The 14,557-nt window shown below is 36.2% G+C and overlaps 1 protein-coding gene across 1 annotated transcript in view; it reads right to left on the bottom strand.

Annotated features, from left to right (window-relative positions):
* fcho2 (FCH and mu domain containing endocytic adaptor 2) overlaps positions 1 to 14,557 on the bottom strand; it is a 58,681-nt gene that overhangs the window by 17,209 nt on the left and 26,915 nt on the right. The window contains exons 5-14 of the mRNA XM_053484893.1: positions 11,028 to 11,180; positions 9,313 to 9,417; positions 9,047 to 9,145; positions 8,444 to 8,540; positions 5,193 to 5,237; positions 3,227 to 3,296; positions 3,014 to 3,038; positions 2,695 to 2,751; positions 2,552 to 2,609; positions 1,005 to 1,174 (exon numbers count right to left, since the gene is read on the bottom strand). Of these exons, the coding sequence (XP_053340868.1) occupies positions 1,005 to 1,174; positions 2,552 to 2,609; positions 2,695 to 2,751; positions 3,014 to 3,038; positions 3,227 to 3,296; positions 5,193 to 5,237; positions 8,444 to 8,540; positions 9,047 to 9,145; positions 9,313 to 9,417; positions 11,028 to 11,180 (879 nt within the window). The remainder of the gene's footprint in view (positions 1 to 1,004; positions 1,175 to 2,551; positions 2,610 to 2,694; positions 2,752 to 3,013; positions 3,039 to 3,226; positions 3,297 to 5,192; positions 5,238 to 8,443; positions 8,541 to 9,046; positions 9,146 to 9,312; positions 9,418 to 11,027; positions 11,181 to 14,557) is intronic.

Here is a 14,557-nt window from a genome sequence, read left to right as displayed (position 1 = left end):
CTTTCATCTACATTTTTTTTATTTTTAATGCAGCTTTTTTTCACCGTAACATAATTCTAAACTGCTTGAGTTTACAAGTCATTTTTAGGAGAAATGTGATTCTTATCCAATTCAGTGATATCCCACAAAGCTCTAATATGCAGAAAGCTGAGGAAGGACTTAAAAATTAGACTTTTTTAATTTTTTAAAAAATTACATAATAGTGATACAAACACTTATCAGGGTGGGGGAGGCAAATGGAAAATCTATCTGCCTTTTTACTTGGCAAATGGAAAATCTACCTGCTTGGTGGATGGTAATTTCGGACCCTGGTGGCAGGCTGCACTAACATGAACTGGTCAAGTTCCATCAGGGAATACTGCTTCCATGGTGGGGTCTACTTAGTCAGCAACACTGTTTAGGAACTGTGTCAAAGTAACATACAAATGAATGGCAGGACCAAAGGTTTCCCAGCCGCCAACTGCCCAAAGCATCACACTGCACCTGATCGATGGCTTTCTACCCACAGTTTGCCTATGACCTTGGCCAACAATGACCCTGGTTCCAGTTCACCTGTTTTCTTTCTCTGGACCACTTTTGGTTGGTCCTGACCACTGCAGACCCCTAACATCCCACAAGAGCTGCAGTTTTGGAGTTGCTTTATCCCCGTCGCAATTTGGCCCCTGTCACTCAAACCCTTACGCTTACCCATTTTTCTCCTTCCCACACACTAACTTCAGGAACTGATCAACTGTTGCCTTATTAACAAAGTATTATGCAGTAATATATTGTTGTTAACGAATTTTTAATTGCATCAATCTGTGAATGTATGCTGACACTATATTGTGTGGGAAACCAAATCAAGGGAAAATCTTATCATCCCATCCCTACCAATAACAGGATAAATAAAAGCAACATGTGACATATGTTTTCTTTGTTGTAATTAGTACCTGGTTTTACTTATCATTATGTTTGCACATGCTCCTGTATTTCTGTTTAAATGTATACATGCATGTATTTCTTACCGTAGCAAAGGGGGAAAGGGTTAAGTTTCCAACAGAAGCCTTCAGTTCATCGATGTTGGCTTTGTGCTGCTGTGTGCCACTGTTGGGCTGCACAGGTTTGATTTCCACATGAAATTTTCTGCGCTCTTCTTCTTCATCTGAATCACTGGATGAAGAGTTGTCTTTGGTATGTATGACGGAATCATTAAGGAACCATGATGGGTATGGGGAAACTCATGTTTGTGTGTATGGTGCTAATTTATTAGCTTACCAATATCTTGGTTGGTCAGATGATATTTAGATGGTGAACAAGTTAATCAGGAAAAAAAGCATTGTTGTGGTTGTGAGTTTTCCACTTACCACTACAGTGCCTTGATATATGCTTGTATGTAAACTGTTAAAAATATTGTTTGACTGCTTTTAAATCTGTGTCTCACTAGAATAAATGGTATTGTTGGTGAGAACAAATTAAAGTGTTTAGAGATCACAGTGATTTCAACACTCACAAAGCACGCCACTATCAGGTGCCTGCTGTTCTGACAACTATCCACCACCAAATATTTTTTGGTCACACACAAACACACACAAACAAACAAACAAACACTCACAAAATCACTCCCAGAGACAATTTGGAAACACCATACGAATGTAATAGGACTGTGCAAGGAAAACGGAGTACCTGGAGGAAACCCATCTTGAGGAGGACATGGAAACTTTACATACAGACCTGAAATAGGAATCAAACCCTCAACTCTGGAGGTGCAATGCCACAGTACTATCCACTACACACTGTACTGCCTAGATTACAGAAATCTAGATTTTCAAAACATTTTAATATTTCATAAAAATAACTGGGGGTCAGTTTATATAATCACAATCATGGGGAAGGCTGCTGAGTTGATGACGGTACTGAAGGCGATAACTGACACTCTGGAGAAGGCCATTGTTGAAAGGACTAGATGTTTATAGAGCACAGTATTAAATCATATTCATAAAAAGTTGACTGGAAGTGTGGTAGGAAAAGCTGCACCAACAATTTTGTTTAATCAAGTCCAAAGTCAATTCAGCTGTCTACCAGGGGGTTTCCAGAGCACTTCATGCTTCCATCTTTTTACAAAATTACAGATGCCAAAATCCTTTTGCAGCAGCAGTTAGCATCTGCCCACAGTGCCCAAACTACAGTACTACTAACTGGTGTGCTGACCTTGATATTACTGGCCAACCAACTTGCCTGACCTGGACCCCAGAGGTTCTCTATACAGACGACAAGTTGAATGTTGCTATTAAAGCAACATGGTCTTCAATGACGCATCCATGTCATGCGGTTTTGATGCACAAAAAAAAGGCTTGAAATAATTCATTTAACTTGTAATTAATCTATAATTTTATAAGTTTTACTTTTTAAATTACATTACGAACAAACAAACACTTTCCCATGATATTCAAATTTTTTGAGATGCACTCTATATCTGGAAAATGACAACTGCATAACAACATAAAAATCAGCATGAGTGAATTAGTTGAAACTAGGAAGGCAAGCTAACTTGATAGGCACAGATAAAGGATATCATTTTCACTGAATTCTGGCCTGATACAGAAACCTTCTTCATCCACCTGAGGGACATTCTACGACGAAACACAGTGAAGCAATGCATTAAAACATTTCCTTTCCTTTAAACAGCCTTTTATGTAACATTTGCCCACAACTTACAGCATTCTGAAAATCTATGGGTCCATAAAAATCTGGGGGTGCTCCATTGGCTGTGTTCTGTGCAAAAAAAAATGAAATTCTATTTAAATACATGCAGTCATACAATAGTAGGTCTGCTTTATATTTGTGTGTGTGGGGGGATTACTGTATTTATTCACTGTATATTACTCATAACCCTACATTTACACATTTTATAATTTAGAAACTAGAATTAAATTAAATGTAAATATTAATATAAAATAGATAAGGAAACCGTTAAACACTCAGTACAGTTTAAGCTTTGTTACACGTACACGAAGAATAATTAACAAATACTTACAGGAGTTTCGGCTTCTGTAGATTCACTGAGTCAAAAGAAAAAAATATATTAATTACAAATTTGTTTTGAAATAAATACATGCTAATATTAGTATATTACTAGTAAAATATGTCCAGTAAATATATAAGGCCAAAGTTTTTATCTATTACATGCAAAAGATTATTTATAGGAAATAACTAACCAACCCAAACACACAAAAAAGTTTTTATTTACGTGGAATCTGTATCCTTATCTTTTCTTCGTCCTGGAATTGCAAAGGTCTTCCTCTTTCTAGGTTTGGCAGCTAAATAAAGAGGGTTTAATAATGTCAGCCAATGCAATTTTTAAATAGCTTTTTGTCAAGATAGTCTAAAAAGACAATAATAAACATACAGAATATTTACAACATAAAATATTAATGTTAATTAATAAAAAAAACTATCTAAAAACACTAAATTTGGTAGGCTTCATATTACTAGACAGCAATAAACATTAAAAGACATATTACTGTTTATAGACAGTTTATTGTCACAGGAAATTTAACATAGGAGAAAACCTTGAATAGAACCATACTCAAAAAAGGAACACATTCTTCTTGGGGCGTGGCCATAATTATATCCCTTCTATAACTGTGTGCACTGAGGATGAAAATGCAGTTGTATAACAGGAAATGTGTTTTACTTGATATAAAGTCTACTTTGTTGTGGTTACCAACTGTTTACTGATGGAGACTATTTGGGGCAATTTCATTTATCACAATTATTCACTGTTCCAGTGATTGTCAAAAGCCATCATAGAAAAACTATTTGTTTCTATGCAATCCAAGCTATCTTTGGGTTATTAGGCAAAACCATCCTCGGGGTTGGCTTCAAGGACCAGAAATTAGCAGCAGCAGTAAGAGGTCCCCATGTGATGAGAACATAAACCAGAAGTGGGGCACCAGAATGCATCAGACCATGGGTCACCAACTTGCACCAACTAAGCCTTTTGACTTAGTATAAAAAAAAAAGAAATAATATATATATATATATCAAACGCTGTTTTCTAATAAAAGAAAATGTATATCGAGCACGTGAATGTCAGCTCAGTAGAGCCATTTGGGTCCTACGGCACCACAGGTTGCTACGCCAACCGATACGTTCAGATGTGCAGTCATGCGTGCACTGAAGAGAGCAGAAAGCGAGAGCAGCGCACAGACAGATTGGTGAAAAAAAAAATGTCACGTTAAAAAATCTTTTTAGTTTATTTTGAGAGTTTTCCACGATGAATGGGTGGGAAAATATGCATTCATTCTTCCTGAGCTTAAAGTGCAGTATGAGCGATCTACACAAGTCCTCTCTCACGCACTCACCACCCAGCAATGAGCATATGAATGTTCACTGAGAATACAGGGGATTTTGGGAAAACATAACAGGGCCTTTACAGATGTGGAAATAGTAAAGGAGTTGTTCGTTTTTAAGTTGTTGGCAACTTTTAAGTTGTTAATGTTTAAATTAATTTATGTTCTGTTCAGATTTAGAGATGAAGGCATTTTGCACAGTTTCCTTCATCATATTTTTGTCAGACATTGTTACTGGTTTAATTAAATTATTTTGTACCAAAGCAACATAAAGGACAGAACAGAACAGCATTAAAATGAGATCCAATTTGTGAAGGATGTAAATTGGTCTGTTTATACATACGAAAAGACATGTTTATCCATATGAAAACATATATTGGATACACCTAAAGCATCAGTGTCTGTTTTGGGTTGTCCGGACCTTAGCTGGTGAGGAGTGTTTTTTTACCGGACCTCAAGCAATTTTAGTTGAAGACCCCTGCATTAGACCATCCTCAAGGACAGACAGTTTCCATGCAACAAAAACTCTAACTCATGGCACATATTCAGGGAGGCTGCAACCAGTAAAAACTCCACCAACTTAGAAGAATACAAACCATCAGTTACTGGAGAAAGTCGATCAATGAGATCGCTGTATCCAGGACCATCATCACATCCCTCTATCAGAAGCCTAGACTTGCCATTAAAACAAGTGATAGGAACAGAGCAGGCCAAACTGTCCAAGGCCATCAGGAACCCACAGAGCAAACACATCCAAAGAATCCTTCTAAATCATTCATTTATTTTTTAAAGTGGGGGTTACGCTGACTAACTACTGATTAACCACTTCTAAACTTTTAGAAACCCATATAGGATACATACCTTCTGTAGTAAGAGAAACATTACATTCCTCAAAGTCAATGGGCCCTGTGAGCAAACATAGCAAAACGAAAATCATTCAGACAGTGCAGTTTTCAACAGTACTGTACAAAAAAAAAAGAATTTCTTGCATTTTGTAAATGTAGCCTTAATGAATAGTTTTTCAGGCATCCTGGCGTCCCTGTACCTGAGCACTTTCAAAGAAATGTCTTTATTTTGTTAAGCCACAGTGACCTGTGAATCATTCAGGTGTAAAAAAAAAAAAAAAGAAGGGAGAAATCTGACTTAGGGCATGAACGAGAGAGAAACAGGTGCAGATGATGACAGATGATTATATTGGTGATCTGAATGTAAATTGGTGGTGCTGAATGCTAAGTGGTTGGACAAGGCGAGAAGGGAAATAAGGTTGCTGCTGAGGGTCTTCCATAAGCAGCCAATTGATAAATAGTTTAAATTCTATAATGCACTTTGCAGCCTGTCGCAGTAAAACATTTGGTCCTATTTCTTTAACTGAAGAAATGAAGGGTGGCCAGCAGGTAGCATGTCTTCATGAAGCCATCTTATAATCAGAAAATGTCCCTAGCATTGCAACTATATTACAAAGCATAAATTTGTGTGTGTAAGAAGTAATGGTTGCATGGAAACTTTTGTAGTACTAGCAGGGTAAGCTTTCATCTGACATAAATTAACATTTGATATACGATCTTAAACTATATAAACTTTCCTTTCAAAAAAATGTTTTTAATTACAATTTCCCTTAATAAAGTGCTCTATCTATTGAAAGCATTTATCATGGCATGGTTTAAAACTCTTTGTGCAGGAGTGTCTATATGTATGCATAATTTGCAATATGTATATTTGTATATCACAAAGTCAGCATGTTGGCAAGATGGAGTTTACAGGCAGTCAGTTTAATGGCACAGGCCAGAATAAGGTCTAATCTGCATGACTTGAATTTTGGGAGAAAATCAAAGTACCAAGAGGAAAGGAGAGAATGTGGAAACTCCATGCACACAAACCTGAGGCGAAAACTGAATACTCAACTTTGGAGGTGTGAAGCCATTGTGCTAAACACTACGCCACCACGCCGCCTAGCAGCTTTAAAGAACTCAAAAATTATGGAAATAGATGCTGTCTGCCCACACTCTGGACTGACCTAACATAACTAGTCACTTAGTTAAAATTCCTAATAGAATCTTGTGGGAATAAGTCTTCTTCCAGGAGCTCCACTATATGAGGTATATTTTGCTTCTTAACTGTAACCGCTGTTCCCTGAGGCATGCTAAAGTGAGCCCAATTGAACTTGCCTTTTGGTAGCTGTCACTGTTTACTTTTGGGACAAACAGTCAAAACCACAATGTTGGAGGATGTTGGGAGTGACACAAGTGAATTGTTTTCCTTAGACTGGAATTTAATAACAGGAAACTAAAAAAACTCACACACACCAATTCTCACTCTCACTCACTCAACGTCTCTACCGCTTTATCCTGTATTCAGGGTCGCGGGGACCTGGAGCCTATTGCAGGAGGCTTAGGGCACAAGACAGGGTGCCAATACCTCACAGGGCACACACACATACCCACACTCTGCTTTGCATTTTTTCACACCAATTCCTGGGCCTCAAATTTTGAGGAAGGGCTTTACTAGTATAAGAACTACTATGCATTTAAAAATTTGTGTAAATTGTACAATTTAAATGTAAAATGTTTCATGTCATTTTTTAATTATGGGGGTAGAGAATATTTTCTTTTATGTATAATTTACAGTAATATCTCTATACAATTTCATTTAATTTGACTTTGGGGAGGAGCTAAGCACTGTAGTGTATAGGGATACATATTTAACTGAAAAATAATCGCTATTCAGTTTTTCATGATTAACCTTTCATCTTACCTTTTTGATACACACACATTCACATGTTATTTCATACAAACTTCCATAATTAGAGCCTTGTAATGCTATACATTTAGTAAATACAGCCTCATATACAGGTTAAATTACTAAATTACTTTCCTGTAAAATCATTCAGCTAACCAAATAATTTTGCATGCTCTGTAGCAGGAGTATACTTCAGCTTATATTTTAAACTCCCCTACAGAAGAAATTCTAAAACTTCAGGATCATCGCAATAAAGATTACTATTTTTCCCAATTAAAGCTAAAAAAAAAAAAGTAGCCAATATAGCTTACTCAGTAGTATATGATGTCATGCCATACCATTTACACTGATATATATATATATATAGAGAGAGAGATTAATAGATTAATTAGTTCTATAAAAAAGTGCTTTGTTTTGTTTTTTCTTGGCCAGAAAAAATAATAAAAATAACTATAATAATAAAATCAATATAAAATATTTAAGGGGCCAGTTAACCCACATGGCCAGTAAAGAAAACAGTTACATTGGGCACTGTTATCCAAGTTTGCAAAAAACTACCCAGCTAATAAAATTAAATTTTATCACTCCATTCTAAAGAAAATAATTATCTTTCACTGTTGATTCTGTGAATGCTCTTATGACAAGTTTGTCAATTTCAGAATATTTGCCACATTTCAAATCAAGAAAAAAAAAACTTTTCCATCAAACATCCATCACAAACATGATTCAAGCTTTCCATGCAAACATTTACACAAAATAACTTTACTGCAGAAATATGATTGTCATAAGTTAATAGTAAATAACTCACTCACTTACCGTCTATACCGCTTTATTCTGTATTTAGGGTCGCCCTGGACACCCTGGACAGAGTGCCAATCCATCGCAGGGCACACACACATTTGCACACTCACACACTCATTCACACACTATGGGCAATTTGGGAACACCAATCAACCTAACCTACATGTATGGGAGGAAACCAGAGTACCCGGAGAAAACGCACCAAGCACGGGGAGAATATGCAAACTCCATGCACCCAGAGACGGGAAACAAGCCTGGCTGGGAATCGAACCCGGACCCATGGAATCGAATTGAACCCAGACCGCATGGCGATAGTGCTAACCACTACATTACCGTGCCGCCTATAGTAAATAACATTTTATTTTAATAACATTTTTGTTAAATAAATTGAGCTGTCTCAATATGTATGTCTGTAATATAATATACTGGTGTTATACACTACATTATTTATCGGTAATTCCTGAACCCTTAAATGTAATTTAACCCCTTAAATGTAATTTATGGTTGTTTGCCCCCAAGACTGCGTCTGCACGTGTGTGTGTGCGAGAGAATATATGTGGTGTGTATAGCATTACCTGGCCTTTCTCTGCCGGTCCCTTTGCTCTCAGCCAGTTTCTGTAATAGACTTTCCACAGACGTGTTCTCCATATTATTCACAAACTCTTTCTGCACCTTCACAATAAAGCAAGGGAAACTTATATTTAAATAATAAATTGGTACATGGTTAATATTCAACCATTCATCCATTCACTTCATTATTGATGTAGGAAAAACACAGGAAATATAACAAACCTTAATCCCAGGCGCAGAATTTAAATAGAGAGCCTAGAGCTACTGTATTATGCTCTATACCAGTGTGCTAGCCTCTAAATGAGGGATGCCAACCTCAAGATTTGCCTAGACCACATTGTGCTCTTGACAAACCATAGTTAATATCAAGAGATCCACTGAACTTCAGAATATACAAGCATACAGTTACTTCAATGAATGATAAACACATGATGGTACATGTGATTTAAATGTCATACTTAAGCAATTAGCTGACTCAGTATTTAAGCTTGCTGGCTCCAAGTTTCCAAATCATAATATGATTATTAATATAATTCATATTTATATATTTTGTACACTTTGTACATCAACCAGCCTTTACACATCTACGCCATTTTGTGTTTACTTACCTCTCCAGTCTGTTTGTGTGTATCCTCAATTAAGTAACAATATGACTGGATAATTTCCTTCATTTGCATAACATGATTTTCTTCGATGTCCTGAAACTTCTGCTTACACACACGCAAACAAAGAAATAACGTGTTGTGTGAGAGAAGGAAAAAAAGGAGAAACACGTTTGTCTGTTTTTGACTTTTATATTAAATTAACTTGGATGGCTCTAATCCATGACCAAATTACAAAATGAAAAGCACAACTATTACACAAAGATACAGACCTGTGCTGTTTCTGTCATTTTTTGCTCAAATTCAGCCTTTGTGCTGCCGTATTTCTCCACATAGGACTTGTATACTTCTCTCGCTTTCTTAACCTTCACCCCAGCCTAATCACACAAAACAGATATTTTAATTCTCATTATTTCTAATGTTATGGTGCATTGACAATACTGTTCTTGCCAGAACTATTCCACAACAACTTAATGTCTTAGACTAACAGTTGATGATTGTTGTTACTTTATTACCCAATACCATATGCGTCATTTTATAGTTTTAAAGCTCCAGTATTGTTCTAGAATGTAAAAAAAAAACATTTCTTTTACATCTTCTATTAGTTTATTACTTGTGAATATAGTAGCTATTTAGATATGGCATGTCAGTGTATGTACGTATGTACAGTGGGGCAAAAAGTATTTAGTTAGCCACCAATTGTGCAAGTTCTCCCACTTAAAAAGATGAGAGAGGTCTGTAATTTTCATCATAGGTATGCCTTAACTATGAGAAACAAAATAAGAAAAAAAAAATCCAAAAAATCACATTGTAGGGTTTTTAATGATTGGTAAACTCCTTGAATTAATTATATTAATTAATTGGTAAATTCCTCTGTAAAATAAGTATTTGGACACCTACAAACAAGCAAGATTTCTGGCTCTCACAGACCTGTCCTCCACTTGTTACCTGTATTAATAGCATCTGTTATCAGTATAAAAGACACCTGTCCACAACCTCAAAGAGTCAGACTCCAAACTCAAAAGCTAGACAAAAAAGCTGTCACAGCACACCAGAAGCAAAATTGTAGACCCGCACCAGGATGGGAAGACTGAATCTGCATTAGGTAAGCAGCTTGGTGTCAAGAAATCAAATCCGTCAGTGCCAGACGTGTCCCCCTGCTTTAGCCAACACTTGTCCAGGCTTATCTGAAGTTTGAAAGAGAGCATTTGGATGATCCAGGAGAGAATTGGGAGAATGTCATATGGTCAGATGAAACCAAAATAGAACTTTGTGTTTGGAGGAGAAAGAATGCTGAGTTGCATCCAAAGGATACCATACCTACTGTGAAGCATGGGGGTGAAAACATCATGCTTTGGGGCTGTTTTTCTGCAAAGGAACCAGGATAACTGATCCATGTAAAGGTAAGAATGAATGGGGCCATGTATTGAGAGATTTTGAGTGAAAACCTCCTTCCATCAGCAAGGGGATTGAAGATGAAACGTGGCTGGGTCTTTCAGCATGACAATGATCCCAAACACACCGCCCGGACGAAGAGTTGGCCTCGTAAGAAGCATTTCAAGGTCCTCAACCCCATAGAAAATCTTTGGAGGGAGTTGAAAGTCTGTGTTGCCCAGTGACAGCCCCAAAATAACTGCCCTAGAGGAGATCTGCATGGAGGAATCAGCCAAAATACCAGCAACAGTGTGTAAAAAACCTTGTGGAAACATACAGAAAATGACCTCCGTCATTGCCAACAAATGGTATATAAAGAAAGTTTTGAGATAAAACTTTGTTATTGACCAAATACTTATTTTTCACCATAATTTGCTAATAAATTCTTTAAAAATCCTACAATGTGATTTTCTGGATTTTTTTTTTTTATTTTGTCTCTCATAGTTGAGGTATACCCATGATGAAAATTACAGGCCTCTCTTATCTCTTTAAGTGGGAGAACTTGCACAATTGGTGGTTGACTAAATACTTTTTTGCCCCACTGTATGTATACCTTATCTAGGTCTCTCTGAGTGGAACCCTCTTTGCGCATGCGTTCCTGTTCCAGAGTCTTGCTGTTGTAGTTTTCTTTACTTTTTTGCAATGCCTGGGATACACTCTGGATGTTTTGCACAGCCTCCAGCGTGGGCGCCACTTCTTCCTTAGTCTGATATACAGATGATGAGAACATGAGAACAGGAAATATCTCACAAGAAATCAAATAACACAGTATTTCTTTCATGACTCTTTATTTATTTTTATTTTGTCCACATTAATATACCAATTCTTTTTTAGGAAAAATCTATTTTGACTGTACATTTGCCTATAAGAGTGGCAAAAAAAGTGGAAAATCAAGCAGATGTGATGACAACACTACAAATATGCATATTTAAATGCTATTGTTAAGCTAATTTTATAAAAGCCCGGGATGAATGACCAATGTTCGTAAATTGCTGACAGATTTCGGCTACTGTTTCAGTCTGAGGATTAAAATTTCTGTTGGGAAATGTGATGTTTGCAGCTTGATGGACAAGACAGACAAAAATTTAAGTGAATGTTATGTGAAACATTGCACAGTATATTATGTTACTACAGCTCCATGAATTGTCTCTAGTTTATATAGCACTTTCAACAATTGGCAAGAATTTAAGAAATATAAAGATTTCTACATTTATAATTAAAAATACTAAAAACAAGTAGCATAGTATTGTAAGCTTAAAAGTCTTTTTTGCTTCTTGATTACCACAAACAGTTAAACCTATAAACATTAGTAGCTTAATCAGTTGCTAGATGGTTAGTAGCCTCACCCAGTTGGGTGCTAGGGTATGCCAAGGCAGTTTAAATACAATCTTACTTGTTGAAAGGTTGTAGATAGTCAGTTGCTCCCAAAACTCAGATCCTTGTTAGGGGTGCTAACTAGAATGTTGCTGGGTAACTGTTTTGCAAAGCGGTTGGTTGCTTTGGTGTTGCTAGTCTAACTCAGTTGATAACTGTGTGGATCCAAGTTTCAAGCTGTTGCTAAGTAGCTGTTTATTGCTCGGTGGTTGATACAAAAAACCAACTGGTTGCTAAGGTGTTGCTAGCCTAATCCAGTTGGTTGCTATGTGATTTCTATGCTAATCCAGTTGGCTACTAGTGTGTTGTCAGCCCTAACTAGTTAGTTGCTTTGTGACTGGTATTCTAACCCAGATGGATGCAACCCAGTTGGCCTGATTCTGTTGTGAAGTGGTTATTGGGCTTAACCAGTGTTGCAGAGCAGTTCCTATGGCCTTCCAATTGGTAATTATAAATATTACTACTTATAATTATTTATAATTCGCTGACGTACCCGTCGTTGACGGGGGGAAAAGTTTGTAGAAATAGTTAAAAGGTTAAAGCTAAAAATAAGCTAATTAGCTTCAATTTAATCAGTGATGGTAAGTCTGACTGCAAGAAAGATAAACCCGTTCATTTTCAGAAAAACTGTAATTTCACAATTTTCTTTCCATCTTACAATTAATATGAAAGAGCAGATATAGAGAAGTGTATGTTTATGCTTAGTTGTACTTCTTTCATTGGATAAAGATTAAGTTTTATCTTAAAACGACAGCATGTTAAAATTGCCTTATACCACTTCAGCACTGTTATTTTGTTGGTGAAAATATTAACTAGCCCAGTAAGAATATTTTGTTTAGCTTTTCTAATTAATATCTATTAGTGCAGGTGTTTATTTAGAGTGAGCAAGTAGCTTATTATTAGCTTGCTGTAAAGTAAATTATTAAATTCAGAAATAAATAATCATAACAGCGCTTTTGCCCAACAATTTGATTTCGCTTATGGTGCAGGTTAAACTTCAGGCAAAAAAAAAAACTCAAATTCTGTCTACTCAATATGGACAGGCATGTTTTTTGAAACTGGTTTCAGGTTCTCTGACCAATGTACGGCCAAAACCTTTGTTTTATTTATATAGATATCTTTGAATGTCTAAATAAATAAACAGATTAATATTAATCATTATTATTTAGTCATTACCCTGCTATGGTCTACTGCAGGCATCAATATATAGCGCACTGTGGTCTGCATCCTAACTGAGTGACAGTTCTATCCAAACTCAGATGCTTTTCTGATAAATAAGAATAAATAATTAAAAGTACCAGTAATTTAAAGTGGGAGTAGCTAATTAAAAGTACCAGTAATTTGAAGTGGGAGTGGCTATACGCATTATATATCAACATAGCCAAAGAAAGAAACAGAAACAAAAGCACTTGTGTGTAAAGACACACGCTAATCACTGAGCTCCAGCCTCTTTCTAAGGAGCCAGCTATAAGTTTTATTTTAATATCAAATCATCGTTTGAGGCTCTGACACTATATTTCAGTGAAAAGAAATAATATTTGTGTAATCTAAATGAAATTAACACACACTTACAGCGGTGTAAGGCATCAATCAAATGCAAAGGAGAGAGCATTAAAGAGTGAGGGCAGTGACAGTATTATCCATGCATTCAATCATTCATTTTGCTTATACATTCTGCACACAAACACACAATGACTAACGTTCTAACCTTAAATGCCACGTTAATGTACAGCAGTTTGTAAGTAGGAGATAATGCATGTAAATTCTTTTATTACAAAAATCAAATTTATGGTGAATTAATGTCTTCAGAAATTTGTCCTTGATTACTAATAATTTGTAGCTGCCCTGAAAAAAAACGTGTGATACATATAGATCCCTCGCCACAGTTTAAAAGGCATCTTAACCACAGATTAACTATAATGTTTAATCATCACAGTGGGAAATACAGTTCTATTGTGGTTTAACAGATTTCCAACTGGGAGTAAATCTTGAGCAAAAAACTTGCTTAAATGTTGCACATGGATGTTTTGTTTGCAAATCATGGGGAATTCATACAAGTTCTGTTTCTTTACCTCATTTTGACTCACACAGTCCTATTTCTCCATCTGCAGAAATTATGCAAATGCATTCTGAAGGTGTTGTCACATTAAAAATGTTGGGCTCATGTAATGATGTGGCTCAGTAAGCAATTACTGCACTTTTCCTGTGTTACTTAAGATTTTATTGCTATTTGCTTACTAAAAGTTTATACCATTTTATTCTGTATACAGGACCACGGACGGCCCGAAGCCTATCCCAGAAGACTCCCAGGACATGAGGCAAGGTACACCCTAGATGTGGTGCCAATCTATCTCAGGGTATAAACACAAACACACTCACACAAGCATTTACCCACTATGGGCAATTTGTAATTGCTAGTTAGCATAATCTGCATGTCTTTGGGCTGTGGGAGGAAACAAGAGTACCTGTAGAAAACCCACCATGCACAAGTAGAACTCCACACACAGACCTGTGGTGGGATATTAATAGTTATCTATGATAAAATATAGATACATTACATGTTTACATATTTCATTAAAGTACACTTAAATGTGTTCTGCATAATTAACATCAGCATATCTATTCTATAAACATTCTCTCTTCTGCCAAATTTTGTTCTTCTTAACAGCAAACGATTGTTTGATGGATAAAGAATTTTATAAATTTTTG

This window comes from Clarias gariepinus, chromosome 24 (genome assembly GCF_024256425.1).
Source record: "Clarias gariepinus isolate MV-2021 ecotype Netherlands chromosome 24, CGAR_prim_01v2, whole genome shotgun sequence".
In the NCBI taxonomy this organism is placed as follows: domain Eukaryota; kingdom Metazoa; phylum Chordata; class Actinopteri; order Siluriformes; family Clariidae; genus Clarias; species Clarias gariepinus.
The sequence above is the reverse complement of the archived record's forward strand: the minus strand, read 5'-3'. Positions and strand labels throughout refer to the sequence as shown.